Below are 15,516 nucleotides of genomic sequence, written 5' to 3'. Positions count from 1 at the left end.
GGGATTCATCCCCACAGCCCCACGGAGATCCATCCCCACAGCCTCACAGGGACCCATCCCCACAGCCTCACAGGGACCCATCCCCACAGCCCCACAGGGACCGATCCCCACAGCCCCACAGGGACCCATTCCCACAGCCCCACAGGGATCCATCCCCACAGCCCCACAGGGATCCATCCCCACAGCCCCACAGAGATCCATCCCTACAGGGATCCATCCCCACAGGGATCCATACCCACAGCCCCATAGGGACCCATCCCCACAGCCCTACAGGGACTGATCCCCACAGCCCCACAGAGATCCATCCCTACAGAGATCCATCCCTATAGCCCCACAGGGATCCAGCCCCACAGGGATCCATCCCTACAGGGATCCATCCCTATAGCCCCACAGGGATCCAGCCCCACAGGGATCCATCCCTACAGAGATCCATCCCTACAGGGATCCATCCCTATAGCCCCATAGGGACCCATCCCCTCAGCCCCACGGGACCGATCCCCTTTTCCCCACGCGGGGGCGCTGCTCCCAGCGCGGCACACGGGCCGGGCCAAGGAGGCGCGGCCCCTTTAAGCGGCTGCGGCGGCGGCGACCGCGTGACGTCACGGCGCTGCCCGGAACTCAGCTGGGTTTCCCGCACGGCTGTTCCCGGCAGCCGCCCCCCCCCGGGCCCCTGCACCGCCTCTGCCTAGCGAAGCCCCGCGGCGGGAGGCGGTGCCATCCGGGAATAGCCGGGGGCAGCCCCCTCGCCTCGCGCCGTGACGCGCTACGCGACGGCCGCTCTGATTGGCTGTCAGAGGCCAGCTGGGGCGGGGCCGTGGGAGCACCGAGTCGCCATTGGCGTTCGGATAATGACGTCAGTGAGGGGTGGAGCCGGGCCGCAGGAGGTCCGGTCCCTCGGCGCAGCCGGACGCGATCGTCGCCGTCACCGGGAGCCGCCGCCCCGCCCGCCGGGACCGCCGGTGAGCCTGGGAGGAGCGCGGGCGCTGCTCGTCGCCGGGAACCGCTGTCCCCCGGGCCGGTTTGGGGCCGGGGCCGCCCCGCGGGCGGGCCGGGGCGGGAGTGGGGCCGGCATCGCGGGACAACGCGGGGGGGCCTGTCCCGGCTCCCCCCTCACGGGAGGGCCGAGCCCCGGTGCGGAGCGGGGTTGATCTGTGCGGCCGGGCCGATCTTCCGGGTTGACACCAGCACAGGGGCAGAGCCCGAACCTCGGAGAGCGGAAAGCGTCGGGACCGGCAGGGCCAGAGGAGGCGCGGCCCGGCCGGGTCCAGCTGGGGCTGGGCCGAGGCTGGCACAGCTTCGGGGTTCCCGTGCGGAGAGAGGCACGGGTGGTGCCGCTTGTCCCGGCGCCGGTAGCGTTATGTTGATGGCAGGACTCAGAACCAGGACTGGGAGCCCAAAGGGTGTCCCGGACACCGGGGCTGAAAGAGCCGGCTGGGACCTGCGGAGCTGCGAGCTCAGGGCTGCCACATGGCTCTTGGGCTGCAGCAGCAGCAGCAGCTCGGGGTGTCCTGCCCGGACCGGGCCTCGCCTCGGTTCGTGTCGCCGTGGGTGCTGCTGTGACGAGCGGAGCAGTCGGGCTCTGCAGCTCGGGAGAACGAGCCGCCCGGGAGCTGTGCGGGGGCTGGCAGCGCTGCCCGCCGCTCCTGCCCCCGCTCCCGCCGCTCTGTGCCCGTGGCTGGGTGGCTCCTGTCCCACGGGCCGTGGTGTTACCCCCGTTCCTGTCAGAGGGACACAGACACTGTCACTGTGGCTGGAACTGGGGGGTGGGCTGCCCTGAGCCCGCCCCCTGTGCACCTGCAGGGACTGGCCCTGCCTGGTGGGCACGTCGGGGAGCAGACCCCGCTTCCACCCTGACGGTGATCGCTGTCACTGTCACTCCCCCCATCTTCTGCTTCCTGGGGATCTCTTGGAGCTGCCGGAGCAGCGGTGGCAGAGGACAGCAGGGGTGTGGGCTGGGTGTCCCCTGCCCTGGGGTGGATGGTGATAGTGTCACTCACAGCTGCTGCAGTGGGAGCTCTGCTGGGATGGACCTTGGAGAGCTGTGATGAGGAACAGCAGGCCCACAACCTCAGTGGTTGTGAGGTTGCCCAGAGCCGTCTCCCTCCTCCTGTTGCAAATCTCTGCATCACTCTTTTCCACCTCCAAGGCTGGCTTTGAAATCACTCTAGAGGAGCAGAGCCAAATTCTTCTAGCAGCCTTTCCAAACTGGCTCTTGTGCTGCCAGAGCGACTGGCTGCTGTGTCAAACAGTTTTCCATCAGGCTGTTGATGATTGTGTGCAAGAGGGAGCAGTGAGGTGCCTGATGCTGCTGCAGGGACGCTGTGAAGTGTTGTTGATGGCATCTGTCATGCCCTTGTGATGGCACCGGGATGATGTGGCCTGTGCAATGCTGTGAGTGACTGAGCTTCATCCTACTCGTGTCACTGCAAGGGACATCGAGTCCCAGGGTCCTTCTGAGGCCTTTTCCAGTGACTGCCCCATGCATTGCCCCAGGGTTCATTGTTTGTTGTGGGGGCACGCGTGCAGGGTGTTCCCAGGTGTGTCCCAGAGATGAGAAGGTGGACAGAAAGCAGTTGTAGCGTTGCTTCCAGGGCAGCCCCATTTTGAGTGGGGTGGTTGGAGTGTGCAGAGCTGTCCCAGAGGCTGCAGGTGACACTGTGCAGCTGGGCCTGACTCTTGTGCTCTGCCCTTGCAGGGAGATAAAGAAAGGTGAACTTTAGCTCTTGAGCTACTTTTAGCAGCTCTGCTCTGAGCTCTGGACAGCATGTTTACCCCTGAGCTTGCATCATGCTGTGTTGGTCCTGCCTATGTCGGCTGTTCTCTGGCTCCATTCCAGAGACAGAGAGGCAAACCACAGCGATGGGCAAGCCCAGCAGGATCAGAAAGGTTCAAACTTCAGATCTTTAACCCAGGCAAGGATAGCTTCCCATTGGTGGGGCTGGCCAGGCAGAGGCTCCTGCATGGGGTTCCAGGGCTGGCAGGGTCAGAACTTCCCTGATAGTGGTGGCTGCTGCCGTAAGGAGTGTCTTATGGACCCTTTTCCTCCAGGAATGTTGGTGTGCCTTGTGCCCTCCTTGTTGCCAGGAGGAGCTGGAGTTTAGTGCTGCAAGCTGGCTTGTCCTGCTGCTGTTTGTGGCAGTGGGAAGTGGCTGAGTCCTGTCCAAGTGCTGCTGCTGCGTGGCAGCCTGGGAGCTTTGCTCTTGGCCCTTTGGTGCTCTCAGACTGCGGCTCCAGCACTGCTCTGAAATGCCGAGATTGTGGCTTTCAGGAGGAACATCTGCTTGGATCACGGGTCCGGATGTGGCATCTGCTTCAGTTTCTGCAGCCTGGTGGGAAGGTTCGCCTGTGAGCCACTTGACACCGGGCGCTGCAGGGGCTGCCCGGGTGCCTGCCCGCTGTGCCATGCTGCCACAGCACTGTCCTCCCCAGAGCTGGAAACACGAGCAGGAGCTGGGCTGGGGCAGCTGCTGCTGCTGTTTCCGGAGGGGCTGGTGCAGCCCCCCCGGCCCCGGTTCATGGCGCAATAGGAAGCGAGGCGGCGGCTGAGCTCACGGTCCAGGCGGGGCAGTCCCTGCCGGGCTGTCGCTCTTGCATGGCCTGTGCACTTGTTGGGATTTTTCTCCCAACAGCGGCACCACTCATGCTGCAGGAGTGGCCTCCAGGACCGAATGGAAGGAACCCTGCGGCTGCTGGGGTAGAGGGAGCATTCCCTGAGCTGCTGCAGCTGAGAACTGGCCACAAAGGGCTGAACCTGCTGTGGGATGGAGGCTCTGCTGTGCTGCCCCACACGCAGCCCTGCCCCACAGCTCACAGCCCAGCCCTTGGTCTGCAGCATCGCAGAGGCTCTGTCACATCAGCCAGGGCTGACTCCAGGGCTGTAGGAGTCTGTTGTCTGCAGGACCTTGCACAGCCACTGGCTCTCTCCTTTCATGTTCACTTTTGTTGCTCTATTTGAAAGCAGGTTTGGTTCATGTGTATTTCTCTGAGGATTGCACCAGAGGGTTGTAGGTCAAGGTTAATGGCCTGTGGAGGCTGCTCCTGCCTTTGGGGCTGTTCAGTGCTGTGAAGTACTAAAAACCTCTCTGTGTCAATCTCTGTCCGCTCCTGGTGCCTCAGCCCACACGGGATGTTTTCCCTTTCTTCCTTCACACCCAGACAGATGGGGAGAGAGTCCCTCAGGAGGGCAGGCCATGCAGTGATGCTGCATCACTCAGTGCAGGGACGTTTTGGAAAAGCAAACCACTTAATGCAGGGAAGTGACTGCTGGTGTCACGTGGAGCTCTGCCTTCATTTGCCAGCACAGCTGGAGTCCCCTCGTTAGTGTCAGTTTGATTTCCATTGATACAAGTCGTGAACTTGAAAATTGCTCCTTCCTTGTTTCTGTAGTTTCCTGGCAGTCTCCGCCTTCCGCACTTACTGTAAGCTCCACAGCCTCTTCCCTGCCTCCCGGCAGGGCCGACCAGGGGTGCCTTCGAGACCAAATTAAAGCCTCATTCCTACCTGTTGCCAGTGACCAGCCTGCTGTCCTGGAGCACTGTGCCCTGGGCCCGTGCCCTGGCTGCCTCTGGTTCTGGCCAGAGAGAACCCTTTTCAGGGCGTTGCAGTAGTCACAGCTGGGTCCTGGCAGGAGGGAGCCAGGAGCCCCCTGGGAGCCAGCTCTGAGCCACCTGTGTGCCAATCCCTCAGGTCTCCGGAGCTGGCCAGGATGGCGCAGTGGAACCAGCTACAGCAGCTCGACACGCGGTACCTGGAGCAGCTCCACCAGCTCTACAGTGACAGCTTCCCCATGGAGCTCCGGCAGTTCCTGGCCCCGTGGATTGAAAGCCAGGACTGGTAAGCCCCTTTGAAATGCCAGTGAGGGGACTTTGCTTGTAACACCCATCTGTAGGGGCTCAAGTGGGCGGGAGGAGCTCTGTCACTTTCCCTGGGCCCCTGGCATGGTGGGACTGGCCTCTCTCCCTGAGGCTTATGTGGCATCGAGGGAAGCAGGACTATGCATGGAGTGGGACTTTGTGCACTGTGTTAGAGCCTGGACCAAGAGAAGAGATAGCTCTGAAGCAGGGGATGTCCCCATGCAGGGCTGGCTGACACAGAGCACTGATCCCTGGATCCTGTCCATGAGCATGTGGGACGTGCTCACAGACATCAGGTGCTGGTGTGCACTGTGCCTGGTGCTCTGGTCTACTTGACCAGATGCTGATTAGTCACAAGTTGGACTCAATCTTAGAGGTCTTTTCCTACCTAAATGATTCAGTGATTCTGTAATTTGCACAGGGGATGGTGGCTGTGAGCAGAGCCCCCCTGCTTTGCCCTCGCCCCACACCAGGCACTCAGGGCTCTCCCTCTCTTGTGCAGGGCATACGCTGCCAGCAAGGAGTCTCACGCCACGCTGGTGTTCCACAACCTGCTGGGGGAGATCGACCAGCAGTACAGCCGCTTCCTGCAGGAGTCCAACGTCCTGTACCAGCACAACCTGCGCCGCATCAAGCAGTTCCTGCAGGTGAGGTGGGAAGTGCCAGCTTGGCAGGGGTAGGCATGGTGGGAGAGCTGGTGAGAGTCCAAGCAATTCCTTGGCACACCTCACTATTCACAGCCCTCAAGGATGTGGAGATCCTAGGGGTTGCCTTGTGCCTGCTGACCATGGGGTGTTTGACCCTTTACAGAGCAGATACTTGGAGAAGCCAATGGAAATAGCCCGCATCGTGGCTCGCTGCCTCTGGGAAGAGTCCCGGCTCCTCCAGACAGCTGCCACTGCTGCCCAGGTCAGTGGCCAGGTATCTCAGGGCCTCCATCCTGATTCCTGACAGCCAGGACACAGTCTGGGTGTTCTGGCTGGCTGTGGTGAGCTGGGTGCCCCCATCTTTCCTCTCCCTGACCCTGTGCTGCCCTGGAGCTGATGCTGAAGTGAGCAGCAAGCTGCCAGTGTGTGTTAGGGACAGGCTGAAGACCCTACAGAACCTCCTCAGGCTGGGAGGGAGCATCCCCAGGTTACAGCCCTGTCCTTATGCCCTTCTTGTCCCCTCTGCAGCAAGGGGGACAGGCAACACATCCAACAGCAGCTGTGGTGACAGAGAAGCAGCAGATGCTGGAGCAGCACCTGCAGGATGTCAGGAAGAGGGTGCAGGTATGTGTCTGCCTGGGCACCTTCTGCTGTCCCCACCATGGTTTTTGAGTGCTTTGAATGAAATCAGATCTCTTGCCTTGCAGGATCTGGAGCAGAAGATGAAAGTGGTAGAAAATCTCCAGGATGACTTTGATTTTAACTACAAGACTTTGAAAAGCCAAGGAGGTAATGACAGCTCATTAGCATCTGCAAACCACAGTGTGTTCCTGCAAGGAAACTTGCTGGAGAGGTGTTCCAACCTCCACTCCCATCGGGAATGTTCTCAGGCTCAGGGCATTTGCATGGCAATTGGAGAAACTTGGTCTTCTGTTTCTGCCACTGATGGTGCCCTTGAGGGAGCTGAACTGAGCTTTGCTGTGGGGTGGGGAGGGATTGGCCTCTGTGGGTGCAGGAGAGCCACAGAGGTGCTTGGAGGCTGTGCCAGATTCCTGCTTGGCTATAGGTTGCCTGCACTTTGCTGTGGAAGTGTTGTGTTGTTGTGGCACTTGAGAAGGTGGGAAGAGTCCATGTGTGTGGCTGAAGCTTCTCACCTCTGCACAGACATGCAGGACCTGAACGGGAACAACCAGTCAGTGACCCGGCAGAAGATGCAGCAGCTGGAGCAAATGCTGACAGCGCTGGACCAGATGCGCAGGGTAGGTGGGGAAAGTGGCCCTCCAGATTGCCCTGGGGGCAGATCCCCCTTCTTCAGGGTTGGAGTTTGGTAGTTCCTGCATGGCCAGAACCAGGGGCAGTGCCGTAAGCACAGCCCTGAGCGACTTCTTCCTTGCCTGTGAATGTGAAACCTGTGGGTCCATGGGGGAAGTCACAGGGTGCTGAAGGTTCTGCTTTCTCTCTTGGCAGGGCATAGTGAGCGAGCTGGCTGGGCTGTTGTCAGCCATGGAGTATGTGCAGAAGATGCTGGCAGATGAGGAACTGGCAGACTGGAAGAGGCGGCAGCAGATTGCCTGCATTGGTGGCCCACCCAATATCTGCCTGGACCGGCTGGAGAACTGGTGAGAGCTGGCTGAGACTGTGTCAGTCCCCAGAGCAGTGGCACTCACACACCTGCTGTGGGAATGAGCTCTTGGTCTCTGGAAATGTCCTTGCAAAATGGTTTCTGATGCTTGCACATGTGAATGTAGCCTGCAGTTTAGACTGAGCCACGATGATGGGCGTGGTGCTGGAAAGGTGTCCCACTGTCCCCAGCTCCATGCCTGGGGGACTCTGAGCTTGCTGGAAAATTTCTGGCCCTGGAGTCACCTGGGCATGTACATGTTTTGTTTGAAGTGCATGGCCTAGAAAAATGCTCTGGGCTTGGAGCCACAGACACACTCAGTTCTTGACTGGTTTGGCATGGAACCTGTGTTCTTGCATGGGAAGAGGAGGGCTCTGCAGGCTGGATGGTGTGGGTTTGGCAGCCAGAGCTAATGCTGGTTCTCCCTGCATTATCTCCCTAGGATAACCTCTCTTGCTGAATCACAGCTACAGACCCGGCAGCAGATCAAGAAGTTGGAAGAACTGCAGCAAAAAGTATCCTACAAGGGTGACCCAATCGTCCAGCACCGGCCCATGCTGGAGGAGCGGATTGTGGAGCTGTTCAGGAACCTGATGAAAAGGTGCTGGGGGCAGGCAGGAGCTGCAGGCAGTCCCAGTCATGGCCATGGGTGGAGAGTGGGCAGTGAGGATCTGACTGTGCTCTCTGTGCTGTTCCTGCAGTGCTTTTGTCGTGGAGAGGCAGCCCTGCATGCCCATGCACCCCGACCGACCCCTCGTCATCAAGACAGGCGTGCAGTTCACCACCAAAGTCAGGTGGGTCACCTCCTGCAGGTGAGGGAGTGGAGCTGAGCAGGGAGGGCAGCGTGGGATTGCTCTCTGGAGATGATGCTGCAGATGCAGCCCCTGCTTTCCTGGGGAGCACTAGTGCTGGGAAGGGATGGATACCAGCAGGATAGATCCCAGAGGGATGATCCCAGTGGGTTGGAGTGCTGCCCACATGACTCAGCACGGGGCTGGCTGGGGATCCGCCGGGTTCTGGTAAATCCTGTTGTGGGAGTAGGAAGCATCAGCACATCCCTGGTCCCCCTGCTGCTCAGCTGGGCCGTGTTCCCTGCCAGCCTTCATGGAAGGAGGCTGCTCTGACACCAGGCTCTGCCTGGAGCTTCCTTGCCTTTTCCCAACTGTGCCTCCATGGCAGCCTCTGGCTCAGAGTAGTGTGGAGAGTGTTTGTTCAGAGCCTGGTGTGGGCAGTCAGCAGCCCAAATGAGCTCCTTGGAATGCTCAGGGGAGCATCAGCACCTCCCTGGTTCTGGGGACCGGTGCCAGGGCTAACATGTCTCAGGCCTGTGTGAAGGTGTGCCCAGGGCTGCTGGAGGAGCTGCTCCATACTGCTGGCTGTGCCAGGTGCCCTGTGGAACAGAAGCAGTTTCTGTGCACAGGTTGTTCATGCTCTGTGTCTGCTGACTCTTGCAGGTTGTTGGTCAAGTTTCCAGAGTTGAACTATCAGCTGAAAATCAAAGTCTGCATTGACAAGTGAGTCCTGTGCTTTCCTTCCAGTGGCACTGGGATGGGGCTGATTCCTGCTGTCCTTGGATTGGGCTCAATCTCCACAACGAGGGCCAGTGTGGCCCCCAGTTGAAGGGGAAGGTGCAGGGTGGTGCTGAGTCCTGAGGGTTCACCCCCACATGGGGGGAAGGCCTGTGGGGCTCATGGAACTTGTGCTGGGATGTAGCCAGCACTGCACACCAGCTTGTGTGCATCAGGGTAGGAGGGCCACTGCCATGACCTGGTGTCTCTTGCCCCTTTTCTAGGGACTCTGGGGATGTTGCAGCACTTCGGGGGTAAGTGCACTGTTTGCTGTGGTCCTTTTTCCTTGTTTCTGCTTTTTTTCCTGGCAGACATCCTACCACAGATTCACTCCAAGACAGCCCTCTCAGCCACACTCTTTCCTCTTCCCAGGTCCCGGAAGTTTAATATCCTGGGGACCAACACCAAGGTCATGAACATGGAGGAGTCGAACAATGGCAGCCTCTCAGCAGAGTTCAAACACCTGGTGGGTACCATGAGCTCCTGGGCTGCTCCTGTTCCACCACGTGTCATTGTGGTGCTGCTGCAGCCTGTTCCTCTCTCTCTGCAGACCCTGCGGGAGCAGCGGTGTGGGAATGGAGGCCGAGCCAACTGTGATGTGAGTGTTGGGGGCCCTGGCAGGGGGTCTGGCCATTACAGGGGCAGCTGAGCTGGGAGGGGATGCAGGAGTCCTGCCCTGAGGGAGGGGGTCCACCGGCACCGATTGGCACGCTGGCAGCTTGCCAGGCCAGCCCTGAGCGGCCATGCAAGGTCTGGTGGTCGTGTGTTGGGCTCAGGGTGGGTGTCTTGGGGTGCTCATGGTGTCCCCTTCTGCCCCAGGCCTCACTGATAGTCACCGAGGAGCTGCACCTCATCACTTTTGAGACAGAGGTGTATCACCAGGGGCTGAAGATCGACCTGGAGGTGAGGCATGGGTCACTGCCTTTCACTGGCACGGGCCTGGGTGGAGCTTTGGAATTGTCCCAACCCATGGTCACATCCTCTCTTTGCAGACCCACTCATTGCCTGTGGTGGTCATCTCCAACATCTGCCAGATGCCCAATGCCTGGGCATCCATCCTGTGGTACAACATGCTGACCAACAACCCCAAGGTAGGGCTGGTGTGGGAGGACAGCAGGGCAGGTGTCAGGATGGGGGTGCCAGGGTGAGAGAGGGAAACTGAGGCTGGGGAGCGAGGCTGAGGCAGTACCTGGCCCTGCTCCTGTTGCATGTCCCGCTCAGGGCTGTGTGTTCCCTCGTGCAGAACGTGAACTTCTTCACTAAGCCACCCATTGGGACCTGGGACCAGGTGGCAGAGGTGCTGAGCTGGCAGTTCTCCTCCACCACAAAGCGCGGGCTCAGCATTGAGCAGCTGACCACGCTGGCAGAAAAACTGCTGGGTAAGTGCAGGGTGACGTGGCATGGGGTCCCTTGGGGTGATTCCCCACCTTTACATGTCATCCAAGAGTGAGGTCCTGTGTTTGGCCTGAGGGCTTTTGGTCTGAGTAATTTTCAGTTGCTTGGTTTTCTCCCAAATGGCACAAACCCTGGAAATGGTGTCTTTGGGAGGACAGCTCTATTTAAATGGTTGTGTTCTTTTTTCTTTGCCAGGACCAGGTGTGAATTACTCTGGCTGTCAGATCACCTGGGCCAAGTTCTGCAAGGTAGAATTTCCTCTCTTTTCGAGCACCTTCCCTTGGCTGTTCCCTTCTTCCAAGCTGTGCTAGCAGCCTCTCTTCCTTCTCCTCAGGAGAACATGGCTGGCAAAGGCTTCTCTTTCTGGGTCTGGCTGGACAACATCATTGACTTGGTGAAGAAGTACATCCTGGCACTGTGGAATGAAGGGTGAGTGCCAGCCCAGAGCCTGTGGTTAGGCTGGGCCTTGGAGGGGGTTCCACAGGTTCCATCCTCATGGTGTGGGGTGCCTTGTCCATGTACGCTGTCCTGGGATACTTTTTGCTGGTTCAGAATGAAAACTCACCTGGGAATCCATAAAATGTCAGTGGCCAGGCTGAGTTCTGCTGTTGGGCAGAGCTGGCAGGGCTTACATCCTGGAGGAGCTGCTCCTGTGCCCTGACCCACATCTGCTGTTCTGGTTTCCTCCTGCCCAGGTACATCATGGGGTTCATCAGCAAGGAGCGGGAGCGAGCCATCCTGAGCACCAAGCCCCCAGGGACCTTTCTGCTGCGCTTCAGTGAGAGCAGCAAGGAAGGTGGCATCACCTTCACGTGGGTGGAGAAGGACATCAGTGGTACGAGCTCTACTCTCACTACCCTGGGTGCCTGGCTTGGCATTCCAGAGGGGGTTTGGATGCCCTGATAAACACTTGTCCTTGTCCCAACAAGCTTGGGTTAGCTTCTGAACCTGGCCACCCTTTGCTGGTCTTTGCTGGGTGTCTGTGCCCACATGCTGCCCATGGGCACAGTTTTCTATGGCACTGAACACATTCAGGTCCCAGTCCTGCCCCATGGTCTGCTGTGGTAGGGCTAAACACAGCCCCAGGCCCATCTTGTCCCTACTGCTCCAGGAGTGTCTGAAGGCAGCCCTGCCTTTGTTCTGTGCCAAAATTCTCCTTCCTTGCACAGGGAAGACACAGATCCAGTCGGTGGAGCCTTACACCAAGCAGCAGCTGAACAACATGTCGTTTGCGGAGATCATCATGGGCTACAAAATCATGGATGCCACCAACATCCTGGTGTCCCCACTGGTGTACCTGTACCCAGACATCCCCAAGGAGGAGGCGTTTGGAAAGTACTGCCGCTCTGAGAGCCAGGAGCACTCGGAGGCGACGGACTCAGGTAGTCGTTGGCTTTCTGTGGCTCCTTTGTCACAGGGAGGCTCTGGGGATAGCACTAGCTGTCACCAGCCAGGACTCTGTGCCATCCCTGGAGGGCACAGCCACAGTGTGGGACCAGCCATGGGGTCCAGTTGGGTATGGGCAGAGGGTGGGCACTGCCTGTGTTCCCAGGGGTGGAGAGAAGGGCTCCTCCTTGCGTGGCTGATGACGGAGCTTCTCCCTCCTTGCAGGTGCTGCTCCGTACCTGAAGACCAAGTTCATCTGTGTCACCCCGTGAGTGTTCCTGGGGGCTGTCTGTCAGTGCTGGGGGGTGTTTGTCTGTCAGTGCTGGGGGGTGTTTGTGTGCTCAGCCTTGCTTGGGGGAGAGGTTTCCTTCCTTTCTTTGCACCTCCATCTGAGCTTTGCTTGGTTACTGTGGGGTTCCCAGCCTGGGGTGACAGTGGGGGCTGAGCCAGGCTCCGGCTGCTGCCCAAACCACAGCCCTGTTCTTCCCCTCCGGGGCCCCTTTCCTCTGGAGAGCTCTGGGGGCCGCTGGGCCATGCCCGGGGGCCCCTCAGCGGGTGGAGGGGGTGTTAGAGAGCTCTGCCCAGGCCCTGACTCTGGAGGTTTCTGTGCTTCTCCCTCGGACAGCACCTCCTTCAGCAACACCATCGACCTGCCCATGTCCCCGCGCACCCTGGACTCGCTCATGCAGTTCGGCAACAGCAGCGAGGGCGCAGAGAACAACGCGGGTGGGCAGTTCGGTGAGTCAGGGGGGGCTGCAGGGGGCCCTGGCTGCGGCCACACGCGGGCCCCGTAACCCTGGCTGTGTCTGCCCGCAGAGTCGCTGACCTTCGACATGGAGCTGACCCCAGAGTGTGCGTCCTCGCCCATGTGAGGGGCTGCGCCGGCGCGCGGGGCCCTCCCTGGGCTCAGCCTTCCCACCTCCAGAGCGCTCCCCCGGATTTGTCCCACTCGGCTGCAGCTGCTCCGGGCCTGCCCTCGGGAACAGCCGCGGGCCTGGCTCCCTGAATGGGTCAGGTCCTCACCTGACCCAACAGAGCAGCCCCTCTCCGGGGTGGTGCCGCTCATCTTTGGGGGAGGGGGATGAACCTTTTTCTATTTCCTTCCATAACAGTTTTCTATTATTTTTGCTCATTCAAGTGCCTATTTGCCTCCGATTGCAGCCACAGTTCCTACAAATGCTTCCACAGCCCCGGTCCTGCTGCTGGAAGCTGCTGCCCTGACTGCCTGCACCCAAACCCACAAGACCCTACAAGTCTGGAATTGCAGAGGGGATTGGCCGTGTGGTGGGGTCTGCCCTACTGCTCCCAGCACGTCCTAGAGCTTGCAGGGTGCTGGGTTGAGTGCTCACTCTGCACCCACCTGGCCCTGGTTTTGGCCAGGATGACCAGTACAGGGCTTGGAGTTGTAGGTGGATGTATCCAGGTGCTCCTGCCCTGGACTCAGCAGGCACTGCCCCTGCTGGCCTCAGCATGGCTTTGCTGGGAGACCAGAGGTTTGGGAGTGGCTTGTGCTTGTCCCCAGCTTCCTGCTTCAGGCACAGTGGTCTGGCCAATGCCAGCAGCCTGGGCTCCTTTTGGGATGGTGTGTGTCCCTGGGGTAGGGCAGAGCTGCTACCCAGTAATGGCACTTGTGTGTAAACAGCATTTGCAGCTGTGGCCCATTTTGGGAGCTGGGTAGAGCCACAGGGGCTGCCCTGGCTTGCCTGTGGCCAGGCTGGTGCTGAGAGCACGGTCTTGCTTCCAGCACTGTGCTGAGTTAGACCAGTTGGACCCTGGGGAACTGGGGGAACCAGCATGGCTGGCACCTGGCCTGTCCCTTTCTCCCTGGGTTGTGAGGGGCCAGGCATGGGCTCTGCAGCTTCATGTGGCATTTCTGTTGGAGATTGGCCCTCACAGTTAAGGTGGGAATGGGCAGAAGTTGAAGGTAGATGTGAGGAGAGGAACTTGCTGTGGGGCAGTGCAGGACAGTGACATGGGTGTTGTGAAGTGCAGATGTCCTGACTTCTGGGGGAGTTGATGGTTGTGGTCCTGCATTTTCCAAACGTGGAGGAGCCCTCCTGCCCTTTCCATGCAGTGGGCAAACAGACATGGATGAGCAGTGGAGGGGTGGGGGAGGCAGGAGGAGAGCTGCTCCCTGCAAGCTGCATCACAGCTGGTGGGCACGGAACCAGAGGGCAGGGGGGAGGATCCCCATGGCTGTGGGGTCTGGGCAAGCCCCCCCAAGCCCTGTGGGAGCAGGATGGAGGGTCCGTGGGGACGCTGAGGGGCGATGAGGGCCCTTTGCCCCTCTGCTCACTCACCATACCTGCCTCCAGCTGCAGTTCCTGGAGCCCAGGGCAGCATTCAATACTGTAAAAAATTTTATTTTTTTGTATATTTTATTGCTGTATCTACAGGCTTTAACTTTCTCCAAAATAAAGGCCCTGAAGCGACGTGCTGTGGGGTGTGAGCGTGGCTCTGCCTGACCCTGCTCCGAGAACTGGGGCCTCCGTCAGCTGCGGTTTGCTCGGCGTGAAGCGGCTCCAGCGCTGCCGGCACCTGCCTGGCACGCGTGGGCAGCTGCCCCTTCCCGGGCGCTGTGCCTGAGCCACACGGGGGGCAAGCGCCGTGTCGCAGCCCGTGGTTGTTTTCTCTGCCCCAGAGACGTGCCTGGGTCTCCTCCGCTTGTGTAAAGGAAATGCTGGTGCCAGCGTGGGAGGACACGGCTGCACTGGGGCCCTGCTCTGGCTGCTCTCAGCCCAAGGTTGTCTGGGGCTGCACTGGGGCCCCTGTGGCTGCTTCTGCCCTGGGGGTAGGTGGGCTCTGGCTGGAGGTGACTGGGCTGGAGCTGAGGCTGGGGGCAGCAGGGGCACCACTGCTGGGTGGGTGTATGAGGCTGGGAGCCCTGGCTGGTGGCACTGACATGCTCTGCCCACAGGGCCCCAGTGGATCCCACCCCAGCACCTGCACCCCTAGCCCTCTGCAATACCACAGGGAACGGGATCATTCCAGCACTTGTGCTCTGGTGAGGACGAGAGGGAGAGATTATTTCTCTGTCAGAGCAGGATTAGTGGGATTGTTCATGCAGGTCATGTGGAACTGGCTGTGCTGGATGGTTTGAGGCGCTGGAGGTGCCCTGGAGCCTTCTCTGCCCTCTGTGTGCCCTGGAGCATCCTGCTCAGGTCTGAGCTGACTGCGTCACTGCTTTGGAAACCAGCCCCCTTCCAGGACCCCTCCATTTCACTGTCAAACTAAACCAGGGCTCTGCCCAGACCCCACAGACTCATTCCTGCTCCCAGGATCCCTGTGTTGGATCATTGCCTGCCTCAGCAGTGCAGCCCAGGGTGCTGTGGGTGGGGGGCAGTTCATTGGCAGGGACCCCCTTCTCCTGCCCTGGCAGGTACCAGCTCCCCTCTGGCAGCTTCAGAATGGAGTTGAGAATCCAGGACTAAGGAATTTTCTAACCCATCTGCAACCCCTGGCGCTGCCACAACCCTGTGGTGTCAGGAACAGGGTCTCATTCCATTTTCCTGTGGATCAGGGGTTTCTTTCCCTGGACCCACTGCATCCCTGTTGGCACCTGCCCCACTCAGCCAGGGGCCAGCCCTGAACAATGGGGTCAAGGGGCCACTGCTCCTAACCCAGAGTTCCTGCTCTCAATGCTCTGGGTGGCAGCAGGCTGGGAACTCGTGGATCCTGATGTGCAGCAGGAGAAAGGGCCCTGTGCTGGCCTGCTGAAACCCCTGCAGCAGCAGCAGCAACTGGGGCAAGGGACATTTGCCAACATCCTGACCCTCTCTCCTTCTGCCCCAGCCAGCCCTGCGGGGCTGCAGCCTTTGCTTTCTGCCTGTGCTGGGCCATGAGGTTGTTTGTGGCTCCAAAAGGAGGTCACGGGGTGGCTTTGCTCCTTGCCCAGGGCCACAGCACAGTGGGGAGGAGTGGGGACGGTGTCTGAGCCAAGCGTGCAAACGGATTAGGGGTTTCCAAATGCAGATAATCCGCTTGGGATGCGGACACTTGCGTGATGGGCACAGGGCCGCCCTGTGGGGATGGGCAGCCACCTGCCA

General features: G+C 59.8%; 1 protein-coding gene across 2 annotated transcripts; it reads left to right on the top strand.

The window, feature by feature from the left end:
- Positions 1-834: 834 nt before the first annotated feature.
- STAT3 (signal transducer and activator of transcription 3) lies at positions 835-13,902 on the top strand. Of its 2 annotated transcripts, none has more exons than XM_058857848.1 (24): positions 835-959; positions 4,687-4,833; positions 5,356-5,500; positions 5,664-5,762; positions 6,029-6,124; positions 6,208-6,289; positions 6,665-6,759; positions 6,968-7,119; positions 7,564-7,722; positions 7,823-7,915; positions 8,576-8,635; positions 8,914-8,943; positions 9,062-9,155; positions 9,240-9,287; positions 9,509-9,592; positions 9,682-9,780; positions 9,933-10,068; positions 10,280-10,332; positions 10,419-10,513; positions 10,780-10,919; positions 11,254-11,466; positions 11,696-11,738; positions 12,096-12,208; positions 12,287-13,902. In XM_058857848.1, exons 2-24 carry the CDS (start codon positions 4,706-4,708, stop codon positions 12,340-12,342), a joined length of 2,313 nt encoding a protein of 770 aa, XP_058713831.1. In that variant the 5' UTR covers positions 835-959; positions 4,687-4,705; the 3' UTR covers positions 12,343-13,902. The 2 variants fall into 2 exon arrangements, with proteins under 2 accessions (XP_058713831.1, XP_058713830.1); XM_058857847.1 differs by having other exon boundaries at positions 836-959; positions 11,254-11,469.
- Positions 13,903-15,516: the final 1,614 nt, after the last annotated feature.

This window comes from Poecile atricapillus, chromosome 27 (genome assembly GCF_030490865.1).
Source record: "Poecile atricapillus isolate bPoeAtr1 chromosome 27, bPoeAtr1.hap1, whole genome shotgun sequence".
Lineage (NCBI taxonomy): Eukaryota > Metazoa > Chordata > Aves > Passeriformes > Paridae > Poecile > Poecile atricapillus.
Note: the sequence above shows the minus strand (reverse complement) of the source record. Positions and strands in the feature narration are given on the sequence as shown.

What these genes read in the sequence shown, in the direction of transcription:
- STAT3 (XM_058857847.1), top strand. Translation starts at nt 4,706, where the DNA reads ATGGCGCAGTGGAACCAGCTACAGCAGCTCGACACGCGGTACCTGGAG. An exon ending in TGGATTGAAAGCCAGGACTG is followed by an intron (nt 4,834 to 5,355) that starts GTAAGCCCCTTT and finishes TCTCTTGTGCAG; the next exon opens with GGCATACGCTGCCAGCAAGG. An exon ending in GGCTGAAGATCGACCTGGAG is followed by an intron (nt 9,593 to 9,681) that starts GTGAGGCATGGG and finishes CTCTCTTTGCAG; the next exon opens with ACCCACTCATTGCCTGTGGT.